The sequence below is a fragment of the Mauremys mutica genome, chromosome 3 (assembly GCF_020497125.1).
Source record: "Mauremys mutica isolate MM-2020 ecotype Southern chromosome 3, ASM2049712v1, whole genome shotgun sequence".
NCBI lineage: Eukaryota > Metazoa > Chordata > Testudines > Geoemydidae > Mauremys > Mauremys mutica.
Window position 1 is genome coordinate 38,564,238 of NC_059074.1, and position 15,691 is coordinate 38,579,928.

The following is a 15,691-nucleotide window of genomic DNA, read 5'->3' on the forward strand; positions in this document are numbered from 1 at the left end:
CTGATTTTCCACTCCTTTGCTAGTGTTTAACTATGTGTTTCATGAAACCAGTATAACAGAGCAGAGAATCAACCCCATCATTCTTACTCACATGCTCAATGTATATTTTTAAATTATTCTTACTAACAATTGAGACCAGTCTATAAAAAAAATATTTTTAGTTTGTGAATGTATAATGTCAAAAACTCAAACATCTAAAACAGTTATATGTAACATTTTGGTTAAAATCATGTTTTCAAAAAGACACTAACATGTTTTTGGAAAAATATTTAATATAAAATTAAAATGGCATTTGTTAAAAATAGAAGACCATATTGATAATAAATATTTATTTACAATAAATAAAAATAAATATTTATCTTCTATGCTTGGTTGACAAGAGGACATAACTCTTCTAATATGTGTTGGGGCGTATAACAAACATTGTAATTGCCAATGCTACCTCTGATGTTATCTGTCAATTTAAAATAGTTATAACTATCGCTGTATTTAGAGTTTTCTGTCTGTCTTCTTGTTTTGTTTTGTTTAGTATCTGATGCTGCCTCACAACTCAGCTTGAGAACAGCTGTGGTTTTTATTAGAGCAGCATGGAATGCTTGAGATTTTGCTGAAGGGAAAGGCCATAAGATGAAAATGCCTTTTTTTTATATATTCTAAACAGGTGGTAATTTGTGCATTTAGGCAAATTTTTTCATCAGAAAGGATACACTATGCAGAAGTAGGTTAGAACAAATCCCAAGCAAAGCCATATTCTTCCTTTGTTAAGCACAGGCATCCCTCACTGATGTCAGCTGGATTCACATGCAAGCTTATGAGGTCAGAATTTGACCCACAGTGTTTGGAAAATAATGAGAAAGTCTTTATGGGTAGATACATCTACACCATACCTTACATCACACAAACAAAATAGTTTTTTCAAGAAGCTAATCATAATCCTATGTACAATCCTAATACATAGGAGCACAACCAAAGGTGGGGAACACAGTGTTATACATGAATGAGTGGAAGAATGAGTAATGAGGGGATTTATCAATGGACAGCAAAGAAACCCATGGCCAAGGTTTCAAAAATAAGAGCTTCAAGTTAGGTCCATAAATCCAAATTTAGGGTTCAAATCTTCCAAGGTACTACTGTAGCTGAAGCCTGGCCTGACATGAGTAGTTAACACTCTTCACCGGACCCATCAAAGCACTTAAACATGCTTAACTACACGTTGTCACTTAATAGGGACTACTCATATTCTGAGATTTAAGCATGTGCGTATGTACTTTTCTGGATCAGGGTAAGAGTGCTCAGAACTTTGAAGAATCACCCCCTTTGGCACCTATATAAGTAGCTTGGGGTGGGATTTTCAAAAGCATCTAAGCAAGTTAGAAGCCTATTGCACTAGCTTCAATGGGAGTTGGGCACCTAACTTCCTTAAATACTTCTGAAAATCTTGCCCTTTTCTTCCATAGTGAAGTCTATAGAAGTTTCTGTGTGCTCAGCACCAGGGGCGGCTCTAGGTATTTTGCCGCCCCAAGCACAGCAGGCAAGCTGCCTTCGGCGGCTTGCCTGCGGGAGGTCCCCGGTCCCGCGGATTCGATGGCTTGCCTGTGGGAGGTCCGCCGAAGCCGCGGGACCAATGGACTCTCCGCAGTTATGCCGCCGAAGGCAACCTGCCTACCGCCCTCGTGGCGACTGGCAGAGCTCCCCCCGTGGCTTGTTGCCCCAGGCACGTGCTTGGCATGCTGGTGTCTGGAGCAGCCCCTGCTCAGGACATTTGAAGACCAGGACAAATGTTAGGAGCCTAACTTCAGGCACACAACTGGCAAATCTTGGTCCCTGTTTTTACACCATAATGCAACTTCTGAGAAAAAAAATCAAAATAACATTAAAAATATTATGCTATGAACATTTACATTCCAGAATTTAGATTAATGTTAAAGAAAACAAACTGACTCAGTTTGAATTAATGTTTGTTAACTCATGAGATTTAACAATGATGAACAAAATATGAAAACTAGTAGCATTTTTATTGATAGCACAACTATAGGCTCCTTATAAAATCACACAGAATTGCAATATTGTGCATGAAATAACTAATTTCTTTAAGAAAATAATTTATTTGCAATAATCACAACACAGAATTGGATTTCAGTTACTGTACATGTATTTTCTTGCAATGCTCTGGCTGTCTATAAATACTGGATCAAGTGATGCCACCTTTGCTGCTATAAAGGAGTGAATACAGTGTAAAACCGCTGTCAGATCCTGAAATTCAAGTTCCTGAAAGAGGAATAAAAGACAAAATAGAGGTGAATCATTAGGCATCCAATCATTTTAAGTAAAGTGAGAAAAAGATAGGTTAGCAAATAACAGTGTTATTTACATGAAAATCTGGAACTTCAAATGGAACTGTAAGGTTAAAAATAATAATCTTAAAAGATCAATTGTCTTACCTGGTTGACTAACAACCCTTGAATTATGACAATTTACTTTTCATTCTCTACGCTTTTTTTTTTTTTTTGCATTTTACACAGCATGACAACTGAAATAGACTATTCAGTTTGCATTTATAAAGCAACAGTGGATTCGTGTATCTCTGACTGAATTTGTTATGGAAAGGTGACCATAAACTGAAGGAAATTTCCCCCTGATATTTCCTATGTAATTCCTAAATATTACACTCTATTTTAGAGTGGTTTGATAGGCATACAAAATTTGGGAAGATGTATATTAATACTGCTTGCTTAAAAAAGTGATGAGACACACAATCAATAAACTCTGGCTCTGTGAGTAAGTCAGAGTTGCTTCTCTCATAAATTCCCTCCTACTTTTAGTAACTCATACCTTACTTTTTGAGCCACTTATATCACTTCTTTCTCCAGTCGCTACCAGCCAGTAAAGGGATGATTTTCTGGTAGATGAATATAGCTTAAAAATAGGTCAATTTACAGGAATCTATAAAGTAATCTATAAAGTGTCCACTTGGCAAATAAACCATTGGGATGTTTTTCATTTTGAACGGAAAACATTCAGGACATTTACTAAGCATGCTTAGTTACAAAGTATATCCTTTACTCTGCTATAATTCAAAGCACTGGACATTTGCGTTTGCCATAATAGTATTTTATGATCTCTCCTAAACCAAATTGCTTCAAATAGTATATTTGAAACTACAGGTTGCGTTCTGGAAAAAACTACTTATTAGAACACTTCACCATTGAAGAACATTGTAGTTAAGAATAAATAGTTAAAAATAAACAATAGTTAAGAATAAAATTGTCAGACACATAGAAAAACATAAACTGTTGAGCAATAGTCAACATGGTTTCTGTAAAGGGAAATCATGTCTTACTAATCTATTAGAGTTCTTTGAAGGGGTCAACAAACACGTGGACAAGGGGGATCCGGTGGACATAGTGTACTTAGATTTCCAGAAAGCCTTTGACAAGGTCCCTCACCAAAGGTTCTTACGTAAATTAAGCTTTCATGGGATAAAAGGGAAGGTCCTTTCATGGATTGAGAACTGGTTAAAGGACAGGGAACAAAGGGTAGGAATTAATGGTAAATTCTTAGAATGGAGAGAGGTAACTAGTGGTGTTCCCCAAGGGTCAGTCCTAGGACCAATCCTATTCAATTTATTCATAAATGATCTGGAGAAAGGGGTAAATAGTGAGGTGGCAAAGTTTGCAGATGATACTAAACTACACAAGATAGTTAAGACCAAAGCAGATTCTGAAGAAGTTCAAAAAGGTCTCACAAAACTAAGTGATTGGGCAACAAAATGGCAAATGAAATTTAATGTGGATAAATGTAAAGTAATGCACATTGGAAAAAATAACCCCAACTATACATACAACATGATGGGGGCTAATTTAGCTACAACGAGTCAGGAAAAAGATCTTGGAGTCATTGTTGATGTCTGTTACAGCTCCATTTTGTTTCTTAAAGCTGTCCCCTTACTCCATTTTGTTCTTGTTCTCCTCTGTGGCCGCCCCTCCCTGGCTGTTAAGTTGTTTACCGGGGCCTCTGCCCTTCTCAAAGGGAGGGCCCCTTAAGTTGTTTAACAAGAGCCATTGCCCTTCTCAAAGGGATGGCCACTTGTGCTGCATGCTAAGTGTGACCACTGCCCTGTTCAAAGGGTTAGTCCTGTTATCACCTTGTTAAACCTGGGCTTGGTGTAGGGTAGGCAATGTCCAGAGCTGCAAGACCTATTGTGTTTTTTAAGATCCTGGGCATGAGTCATAGACCTCATGTGCTTTTGAGTCACCTATTGCACAGGACTCTGCCCAGACTTGCCTCTGTGGTTACCTGCAGTTTTTTCCCTGCCTGTAAGAAGGGGAACCAATCAGAGTTACTGGCGGGAAACTGCCTGGGTTTGCCTTTATAACCAGACATTTTCTGAACAGACTTCAGAAAGAAAGATTCCTGCATTGCTGCCTGGTCTGATCAGCCAGGAGCTCTGGGGGGTCCTTTCTCCGCTCTCGTTTTATTTTTGAGCATACCCCCGTTTTTAAAGTCCCCTCCCACGAACAACGAATTTTGCCTGGAGATCTCCTGATTATTGTGAACGAATTGAGTCCTCTCTGCATCCTCTGATGCTGCTGCTGTGCCTGCTTCTGCCTCTGCTGCTGCCTTGGGGGCTGGTAAGAATCCCTCTGTGAAACTTTCTATACTTTTATTTTATTATTTTAGCTGCTGGCTCTGTCTCCCCAGCACACAGACTCAAGCTAAACCTTGGTCTGTGTCTTAAAACATCTCTCTTAAACTCCGTGGCACTCTGCCACTAAAAGTAAGTTTGTGCTGCTGCTAAGCTCTGCTCCTGTGGGCTTTGCGTTGGACTCACTGTTTTCAGCTGTATCCACTGCTGCAGCCACCTCCCTTGGCTTCCTTGGGGGCTGTATTCTGGGTACATACCACTCTGCCCTCTGTAACTTTCCCATAGCATAAGATGCACCATAGGTTTTGTTTCTTTAGTTTAATAAGTCATAACTTCCCAAACCCCTTGCTGCTTTTTTCCCCTGTGTCTGTATCCCCCTCTGAACTTCCCAAACCCCTTGCTGCTTTTTCCCCTGCATCTGCATCACCCTCTGAACTATTCTCATTGCCAATTGTGTTACATTGTGTATAAGGCCACCAACCACTTAATACTTTCTATCTAAGATTGTTGACCATTCTATATAGAAGCTACCATTTTATTCTGCATCTCTTTTTGGTATGTTTTACATTCCACACTGTATCTAGAGCTGTACCTATATAAAGTTGAGTTGCTTATTAACTGTACTGTATCCCATTGTGCTAAACCCCACTTACTGTACCCCACTGTTAGAACTCCCTACACTGTTCAATAAGAAACCCCACCCCCACCATCATTGTCTATTGTAAACACCCTATACACCCCATCCCATCGTATTTCATTGTTAAATTCCCACCACTTCCTTTTTCCTTTAATAAAGAAATTAATTGGCACCCCAACCGTGTGGTAATTGCTCCCCAAGATCCCATATACCTGCAAGCAGGGACAGTGGATAGTTCTCTGAAGATGTCCACGCAGTGTGCAGAGACGGTCAAAAAAGCAAACAGGATGTTAGGAATCATTAAAAAGGGGATAGAGAATAAGACTGAGAATATATTATTGCCCTTATATAAATCCATGGTACGCCCACATCTCGAATACTGTGTACAGATGTGGTCTCCTCACCTCAAAAAAGATATTCTAGCACTAGAAAAGGTTCAGAAAAGGGCAACTAAAATGATTAGGGGGTTAGAGAGGGTCCCATATGAGGAAAGATTAAAGAGGCTAGGACTCTTCAGCTTGGAAAAGAGAAGACTAAGGGGGGACATGATAGAGGTATATAAAATCATGAGTGATGTGGAGAAAGTGGATAAGGAAAAGTTATTTACTTATTCCCATAATACAAGAACTAGGGGTCACCAAATGAAATTAATAGGCAGCAGGTTTAAAACATATAAAAGGAAGTTCTTCTTCACGCAGCACACAGTCAACTTGTTGAACTCCTTACCTGAGCAGGTTGTGAAGGCTAGGACTATAACAATGTTTAAAAGGGGACTGGATACATTCATGGTGGCTAAGTCCATAAATGGCTATTAGCTAGGATGGGTAAAAACGGTGTCCCTAGCCTCTGTTCGTCAGAGGATGGAGATGGATGGCAAGAGAGAGATCACTTGATCATTGCCTGTTAGGTTCACTCCCTCTGGGGCACCTGGCATTGGCCACTGTCGGTAGACAGATACTGGGCTAGATGGACCTTTGGTCTGACCCGGTAAGGCCGTTCTTATGTTCTTATGTAACATACATTTATTGGCAGGAGCTGTTTCTCTGTATGACAGAACATTTCTCTATAGTTTTCATAAACTAAGAAAAAAATTGTTAAATTCCCAGCTCTTTAGGGACTCAATTCTGCAACCCTTATTCACACAATTAGTCCTTACTCACCCAAGCAATCCTATTGAGGTCAATGGAAACACTCATGTGAGTGAAGATTACTCATATAGTGTCCTGTTGAAAAGGAATATTTTGTGAGTGAGGATTACTCACATGAGTAAGGGCTGCAGGATCAGGCCCAAGATTGCCAAGTAGAGCTTTCTGAAAATGAACATAATTTTTCATATTAAATTCATTGATAAAGATAATGATCATACATTTACAGAATTTTTGACTTTAAGCATCCCAATGCTGTTCATACAGTACTTTATACATAAAGACCACTTCTCCAACTCTGGAAGCAGAGCAACATGACACAGATACTCAAAACTGAACAAAGAACCCCATATCCAGCTGAAACTGCAAAAAGATAAGCAGAATATACTTGGAATTTGACTAAGACACCAGGCTTAATCCTACCGTGATTAACACTCATACAGGATTTTAAATGGACACAGTTTATCAGAACCTTGGTTTACATCTCATCTATTTTTAGATACAAAGTACTAGAATGAAAGACTATTGGAATTTGAAGGGAATATTTCCCAGCATAGTGTTATTTTCTAGATGCAGAGGGATCAGGTTTTTTCTCTGTACATTTCATTGTCCTTATAATGTTTGATTTTTCCATTTGCTGTAACTATTGTATTTCTAATTCTCTTGTAATTAACAACTTTGATCAGATAGCTAAGACTTTTTGTTTCTTTTCAGCAGCTCCATTTTATTGACTTTTTAGCTGGAGGCCTGGTCTACACTACGCATTTAAACCGAATTTAGCATCGTTAAACCGATTTAACCCTGCACCTGTCCACACAACGAAGCCCTTTATATTGATATAAAGGGCTCTTTAAACCGATTTCAGTACTCCTCCCCGACGAGGGGAGTAGCGCTGAAATCGGTATTGCCATGTCGGATTAGGGTTAGTGTGGCTGCAAATCGACGGTATTGGCCTCCGGGCGGTATCCCACAGTGCACCATTGTGACCGCTCTGGAAAGCCATCTGAACTCGGATGCACTGGCCAGGTAGACAGGAAAAGCCTCGCGAACTTTTGAATTTCATTTCCTGTTTACCCAGCGTGGAGCTCTGATCAGCACGGGTGGCGATGCAGTCCCAAATCCAAAAAGAGCTCCAGCATAAACCGTATGGGAGATACTGCATCTGATCGCTGTATGGGGAGACAAATCTGTTCTATCATAGCAGCTGGAGGCTTCCTCCCCCTCATTTTATCTCACTAAAAAGTCAGTGTTTCTTATTCCTGCATTCTTTATTACTTCATCACACAAATGGGGGGACACTCCCACGGTAGCCCAGGAGGGTTGGGGGAGGAGGGAAGCAATGGGTGGGGTTGTTGCAGGGGCACCCCCTAGAATGGCATGCAGCTTATCATTTCTGCGGGATCTCTGGGGCTCTGACACGGAGCGGCTGTGCTCTCTGGTTCTCTAGTACACTTGCCCCATATTCTAGGCAGGACTGACTCTATTTTTAGACAAAACATAAAGAAGGGAATGACCCGGGGAGTCATTCCCATTTTTGTCCATGCGCCCCCGGCCGACCTCAGCAAGGCCAGCCAGGAGCACCCATGACAGCAGCAGATGGTACAAAATGACTGATAACCGTCATCTCATCGCCAATTTACAATGGCAGACGGTGCAATAGGGATGGTAACTGTCTCTGCTACCTTGCAAAGGCAAATGAATGCTGCTGTGTAGCACTGCAGTACCGCATCTGCCAGCAGCATACAGTACAGATACAGTGACAGTGACAAGGCAAAATGGGCTCCATGGTTGCCATGCTATGGCATCTGTCGGTGCAATCCAGGGAAAAAGGGCGCGAAATGATTGTCTGCCCTTGCTTTCACGGAGGAAGGATTGAGTGACGACATTTACCCAGAATCACCCACAACACTGTTTTTGCATTGAGATCTCAACCCAGAATTCCAATGGGCGGGGGAGACTGCGGGAACTATGGGATAGCTACGGGATAGCTACCCACAGTGCAACGCTCTGGAAATCGACGCTAGCCTCGGTACATGGATGCACACCGCCGAATTAATGTGCTTAGTGTGGCTGCGTGCACTCGACTTTATACAATCTGTTTTACAAAACCGGTTTATGTAAAATAGGAATAATCCCATAGTGTAGACATACCCTGAGATATTTAGCTTGATTTCCTTGGCAGCCAAAGATAAAGAGACCTCTGACACTCTGTAATAGTAATGTATATACAGCAAAGCACATTTGTTTATAGAATGGGGGAGATAGCTGTATTATTTTTATAAATATATATCTCTGTCTATATGATTACTATAACATGTCTGCTATGTGGTTAACATGAGTTAACTTAGGCCTTGTCTACACTACAAAGGTAGGCTGACGTAAGTGCCCCATTTGTGCATGGGTCTATACTTAAATTTATCTCCCATGGACATAAGCCCCATTATGGCAACACAGTAACACCACCTTCCCAAACAGCATTGAGCCACCATTGAAGTACAGTGTTTGAATCCTCCTGAGAGATCTCAATTAAACTTTCATGGAGGTACTCTGCAGTCCTCTCCTGAAGATTTCTAGGGATGGCAGCCTTCTTCCATGGTAGTACACTTTCCCACACCAGTCCACGATGACTTCAGCAGGCACCATTGCAGTGAACAGGCTAGCTGCAGGTGGGCCCAGGCAGATCTGAGAGATCAGTAGCAGCTGTCTTCTCTATTCCTTTGTTACCCTCAGAAGTGAGATGCCAGCTAAAATCATCAGTGCCTGTGAAAAATAGTTCCAGTGCTCAGTGACGTTGCCCTGCACTCATACCCATGGACTTTAGGGGGACAAAATTTTGTTGTTTCATGCAACCAAACAATTCTCTCCTCATTCCCCTCACCCCTGCTGGACTATACTCACCATGACTGGGACTGGAGAGTAGTGCTGTGCACAGGCACTCTCCAAGACTGAAATGTCAATAAACATGTCTTGTTTCAAACTTTCCGGGAGCAAGGGAAGGGAGTTCTGAAACTTAACTTTCACTTTCAATGGTGATTATACAGACAATGATACCTCTGTGTGTTTTATCTGTAGCTGTTGCTGTTGCAGCCCTGATGGGCCATCCCCTCCACACCCGCGGAACACCTGTCCATGATAAGGAGGAGAAAGATGAGCAGATGTGAGGATATGTTCAGTGAGATTCTGAAAGCCAGTGCTTCATTGGACTGTGAACAGAGAGCCAGAAAGGTGAATATTTCAGACAGTATGGAGAAGGAAAGATCAGATAGGAGGCCCAGCAGGAAAAGGAAAGAGAGATGCATCAGGACATAATTGGGCTTCTCCAGCAGCAAACACAGATATTGCAGATTCTAGTTGACCTACATGTTCAACAGTCATGGGCTTGTCTCCCTTTGCAGTCAATTTTAGCATTTCTCTACACCCCCCAACATTCCATATGACTTCAGGGGCTGCATCCATAACCCTACCACTTTGCCCTGGGGGACAGTAAGGATGATCAAAGCTTCACATACACTGACCAGACAAAACCAGGCTTGCTGTATGCATAGCCAAAAGGAACTGAAATGGACATGAAAGTTCTTTCCCCTTGTTAAGTTCTATTCCATTAATTTGTTTCAGAAGTTTTCATTGTATGTTTTTTAATTAATTGCACATTGTTTTTTACGCTGACTTTGGTATGCCATAAAAATCTAGTTTTGGTAAATAATTCATCTTTATTGCTTCACAACATATGCTGCAGAATGCTTAGTGCAACTGAAAGCACTTACTACTTCTTATTGTACAGGGTGACAGAACTCACAGGATCAGTGACATAGATGGCATAATAATTACAAATGTACAACAAGAACCACAAAATTAATAGGTGTATTAACAGACAGAGTTATATTCATAAATGTACACCAAGCATCACACAATTCCTAACAGCCCCCAAAACTTCAGGATCAGATAGAGCACAGTCCACCAGACCAGTGTCTGACGGTTAAGGGGTTATTTCAAGGCCTCTCTCAGCCACATAGCTCTGTGTTGAGTTCTTCTAATAGCCTTACTGTCTGGCTGTTTGAACTCAGCAGACAGCTGTTCCACCCACCTGCTTCGCCCCAGTGGCAACTTTTTTCTCTTTGCCTCATACACATTATGCCGAATACCACAGACAGCTGAAACCATTGGGATAGTTCTCCCTGAGATCCAATCCTGTGAGTAAACAATGCCAGCGTCCCTTTAAACTACCAAAAGCATGTGAAACCATCATTCTGCACCTGCTGAGCCTGTAGTTGGATGTTTCCCTAGTGTTGTGAAGGTGGCTGGTGTACGGCTTCATGAGGCAGGGGAGCAAGGGGTAGCCTGGGTGACGCAGGATCACTATTGGCATGTGAACAAAAAATGTCCCTGCTTGCTGCTTTCTGAACTGTCCCATGTTCTTTAAGATGCAAGCATCATGCAACTTCCCTGACCAGCCCACACTGATGTTGGTGAAGCATCCTCGGTGATCCACCAACACTTGCATTACATAGATGTTGATGTGTGCTGTGGCAAGGTGGTCTGGTGCCAAAATAGGGCTAGGTGTGCCATTGCCCCATCGCAGTTCAATAATCCCACTCTGAACATGCTCCACTATGTTCTCCACATTACAAGAATCACAGTCCTGTGTAGTAGGAGACAATTAATGACTCTGCATACTTGCATGTTTACCGTGGATTTTACAACTCCAAAATGATTTCCCACTCAATGGTAACATTCTGGCATTGCAAGCTTCTGTAATGTGCTTCTCCACATTCAGTGCAGCTCTCATTCTGGTGTCCCTGAGCTGGAGGGCTGCGGTGAACTTGGCACACAGATCCAGGAATATGGTCTTTCATGCCCGAAAGTTCTGCAGCCACTGCTTGTTGTCCCCAAACTGCATTATGAGGCAATCCCATCAGCCAGTCCTTGTTTCTCGGACCCAGAAATGGTGTTCCACCATCTGCAGCTACTCCATAAATACCAACAACAACCTTGAATTGGTTTTCACCGTGTCCCATAGCAACCTGTCCTCCATGAAATCGTCATGTCTCCCACTGCTGTGGTTCTTCCGGTGGCTGTGCAAATACCCAAGGATCATTCATCCTGTTTTTGCAACACTCATGATAATAGTACAGAGCTGCATGGGATCCTTGCTTCTGTCAGAGACAGCAGGTAGTGAGAAGTGCTGTGCAGTTTTGTGGGATTTTTTAAAAAGGCACAAAAATTATGGGAGATGTATTATGGGAGGAAGAAAGTTTCATGATGGGCATTTGACCCCTTGCTCCCAGTCACCCATGAACGACTTATTTCTGCCCCATCACACATTACATACATTTCCCAAAAAAGAGTACGCTGGATGATGGCAAGTTGCACACTGAGATACCTATCCAGGGTACATGGCACTGTGCATTGACACAAGCACTCCTGGTGAGTACGCGCAATGCCAATGCGAGGAGTTCAGTATGCATGCACACAGCAATATTCTAACTGCAGCAGCTTTATGCCAACATAACTTAAATCAAATGAGTTTTTAGTGTATACGTGGCCTTAGCCCAGGAGATTTACTCCTTTCCAGGAAGACAGACTAACTGAATTGCCACTATTTAATAGATGATAAAATGAATCCACCGCTGAAAGTCTATTTCAGATCTCTCTGATGAGATGCATAAACCAGATTGAGCAGGTTCAGAGGTTCTACGACTGACAAAGGAACTTTGAAATGGGTAAAAGACTTCCTGTGAACTCAAAGGATAGACACTGCATGAGGGTCAGACTGAGATAGAGACACAGGCTGCAAGGGATGCAATCGGTCTCCTCCAGCTCCAATACTAGGGGTGTCTGGGACTACTGGGACGTACCTAAACTTCCAAGGAAAAGCTAAGGTTTAGGTCAGATAATGTGTATACAGGCATTTTGTTGGTTTAACCCTTTTCCTCTCTCTTGTATTCCTGCTGACAACTAAGTAATACTTTGCTTTGAACAACCTGTTCTCTGTCACTGCATTTTCATAGTGGTCACAGCACTCAGAGGGAGATCCCATCACAGAGGCCAAAACCCATCTGGCCCTGATGAGGAGACAGTGTTGATGAACAGAGGTGCTGTACTATGGAGATCCAGTCTAAAAGAGGGGGTGTCCAAGGAGAAACAGCAAGAGGGATCATTGGTATAGCTTACCTTGAACTATAAAAATTAAAGGATAATTGTGGAGAATGAGAGAGCTAAGTTCATTATTCTTTTATAAATATCATATGCATCTCAGTTTACCTGTGTGACATTCTTCTGCCAGAATGCATAGAATAAAATCAAAAGAGGCTGTTGGGGGAAGCTAATGGGAAATGAAACAATAGCAAAGGTAGCAAGAGTCCTTGAGGAAACAAAGAGGAAAACTGGGGGAATATAGGTAGGTCTGTCCTGACATGCATAATTAAGCACATGGGGGCGGGGAAGAGAACTTATTCTTTAGAAGATAGGATTGGGGAGGTAAATGTATCATTAGGCTGAAAACAGAGTGTTTGTGCTAAGTAAGATAAGTAAATAGATCAAGCCAAGTGGAAAGAGGTCTTGAAGGGAATCCCAACAGAGAAATACTCCCTACCTGACTCCAGCTAGACCTAAATGTGGGAGATACTTACTCTACAGTGCTCAGAGGAAAAGGCTGTCCTGCACTCTGTTCTGCCTCATATATTACAGCTCAGATTTTTGCCTAGTTTGAAGAATAAAAGCCGACTTGCCACTCTCCTTTTCAGGAAATTGGCAGAACTCACAGTGGGCTTGTGACAATGATGGGGAGAGCTGACCATGCACAAAAGGTGACAAAGAAAGTAACATGGGGGTGGGGAGGGAAGGGATACTCTACAGATAACTCAGTGATTCAGTGACCTTTCAGCATTTCAGCATTTGTATTTTCATGACCAAAATGTTCTAGTATAATTTCCTAATTAGTTGGTCACAAGCAGGCTTTCTATAACATCAGGCATGAATGCTTTCCTGTCTCAGTTATTTTTTCCCCCATACACAGATTTATCTTTATTGAAAGGAAAAGGCCATTTTACATTAGAATGACCATACTGGGTCAGACCAATGGTCCATTTAGCTTGATATCCTGTCTCTGACAGTGGCCAAATCCTAGTGCTTCAGGGAATGAACAGAACGTTACGATTTTGAGTGCTCCATCCCCTGTCATCCAGTCCCAACTTCCGGCAGTTGGAGGTTTAGGGACACTCACATCATGGGGTTGCTTCCCTGACCATCTTGGCTAACAGCCATTGATGGACCTATCCTCCATGAATTTATTGAATTCTTTTTTTAACCCAGTTAACTTTGGGCCTTCACAACATCCCATGTGTACAAGTTCTACAGGTTCACTGAGCAGTGTGTGAAGATGTACTTCCTTTTGTTCATTTTAAACCTGCTGTTAATTACTTTAATCAAGTGACCCCTGGTGTTTGTGTGATGTAAAAGGATAAATAACACTTCACTCTTCACTTTCTTCATAGCATCCACAATTTTATAGACCTCCATCATTTCCCTCCTTAATCACCTCTTTTCTAAGTTGATCAGTCCCAGTCTTTTTCATCTCTGTTCAATACCCTTATCATTGCCCTTCTCTGCTCCTTTTCCAATTCTAAGACATCTTTTTTGAGCTGAAGTGACCAAAACTGCATGCAGTATTCAAAGTGAGGGCCTATCATGGATTTATGCAGTGGCATTATATTTTCTGTTTTATTATCTATCCTTTTCCTAATGGTTACTACATTGTTAGCTTTTTTTGACTGTCACTGCACATTGGGCAGATGTTTTCAGAGAACTATCCATGATGATTCTAAGATCTCTTTATTGAGTATTAACAACTAATTTAGATCGCATTATTTTGTATGTATAGGTGGGATTATATTTTCCAATGTGCAGTACTGAAATTCAACACTGAATTTCATCTGCATTTTGTGGTCCAGCCACCCGGTTTAGTGAGATCCCTTTGAAACTCTTCGCTGTCAGCTTTGGATTTAACAATCTTTAATAATTTTGTATTATCTGCAAATTTTGCCACCTCACTACTCACCCCTTTTCCAGATCATTTATGAATATATTGAACAGCACAGGTCCCAATACAGATCCTTGGAGGACCCCGCTACTTACCTCTCTCCATGGTGAAAACTGATCATTTAACCCTTTGTTTCCATCTTTTAACCAGTTATTGATTCTTAAGAAGACCTTCCCTCTTATCCCATAGCTGCTCACTTCACTTAAGAGCCTTTGGTGAGGGACCTTGTCAAAGGCTTTCTGAAAGTCTAAATATTCTGTATCAGCTGTATCACCCCTATCCACATGCCTGTGGACTCCCTCATAGAAATCTACAAATGCCATATTGCATCTTCCTCAAAATATTGCATTTTCCTTAGTGTCTGATAATTTCATTCTTTAGTATAGTTTCAACTAATTTGCATGGTACTGAAGTTAGGCTTACCAACCTGTAGTTGCCAGGGTTGCCTGGGGAGCCTTTTTTTAAAATAGGTGTTACATTAGCTACTCTCCAGTCATCTGGTACAGAGGCTGAGTTAGGCAATATGTTATATAACACAGTTAATAGTTCCACAATTTCATATTTGAGTTCTTCAGTATTCTTGGGTGAATACTATCTGGGCTTGGTGACTTATTACTCTTTAATTTATCAATTTGTTCCAAAACCTCCTCTGCTGACACCTCAATCTGGGACAGTTCCTTAGATTTGTCACCTGAAAAGAATGGCTCAGGTGTGGAGATGTCCCCATCTCCTCTGTAGTGAAGACCAACAGAACAAATTAATTTAGCTTCTCCACAATGGCCTTCTCATTCTTAAGTGCTCCTTTAGTATCTCGATCATCCAGTGGCCTCACGGACTATTTGGAAGGTTTCCTGCTTCTGATGTACTTTACAAAAAATGGTGTCCTTAGCTAGTTCTTCTTCGGATTCTTTCTTGGCCTGTCTTATCCTATGTTTGCCCTTGACTTGCCAGAGTTTCTGCTCCTTTCTGATTTTCTCACTAGGATTCGACTTCAAACTTGGGGTCTGATGAGGTGGCAATGAATAATAGTAACCTACGATAGAAGTAACAAAAGGACACCCAAGTTCTGAAGATGTGCTTTCACAGATGATCAGCAGCAAGCTACTTAGGTTTCTAAAGCTAAGCAAATGTTAAAGTGCTTTACTAGACCAGGCTCCTATCTATAAATAATATTTTAAATATGTTTTTATGGGTTTAATATACTATTTATATTGAAACGTAGCTGC

General features: G+C 41.4%; 1 protein-coding gene across 1 annotated transcript in view; it reads right to left on the reverse strand.

The window, feature by feature from the left end:
- Positions 1-2,136: 2,136 nt before the first annotated feature.
- SNTG2 (syntrophin gamma 2) overlaps positions 2,137-15,691 on the reverse strand; it is a 475,088-nt gene continuing 461,533 nt past the window's right edge. The window contains exon 17 of the mRNA XM_045008823.1: positions 2,137-2,268. Coding sequence (XP_044864758.1) covers positions 2,137-2,268 — 132 coding nt within the window. The remainder of the gene's footprint in view (positions 2,269-15,691) is intronic.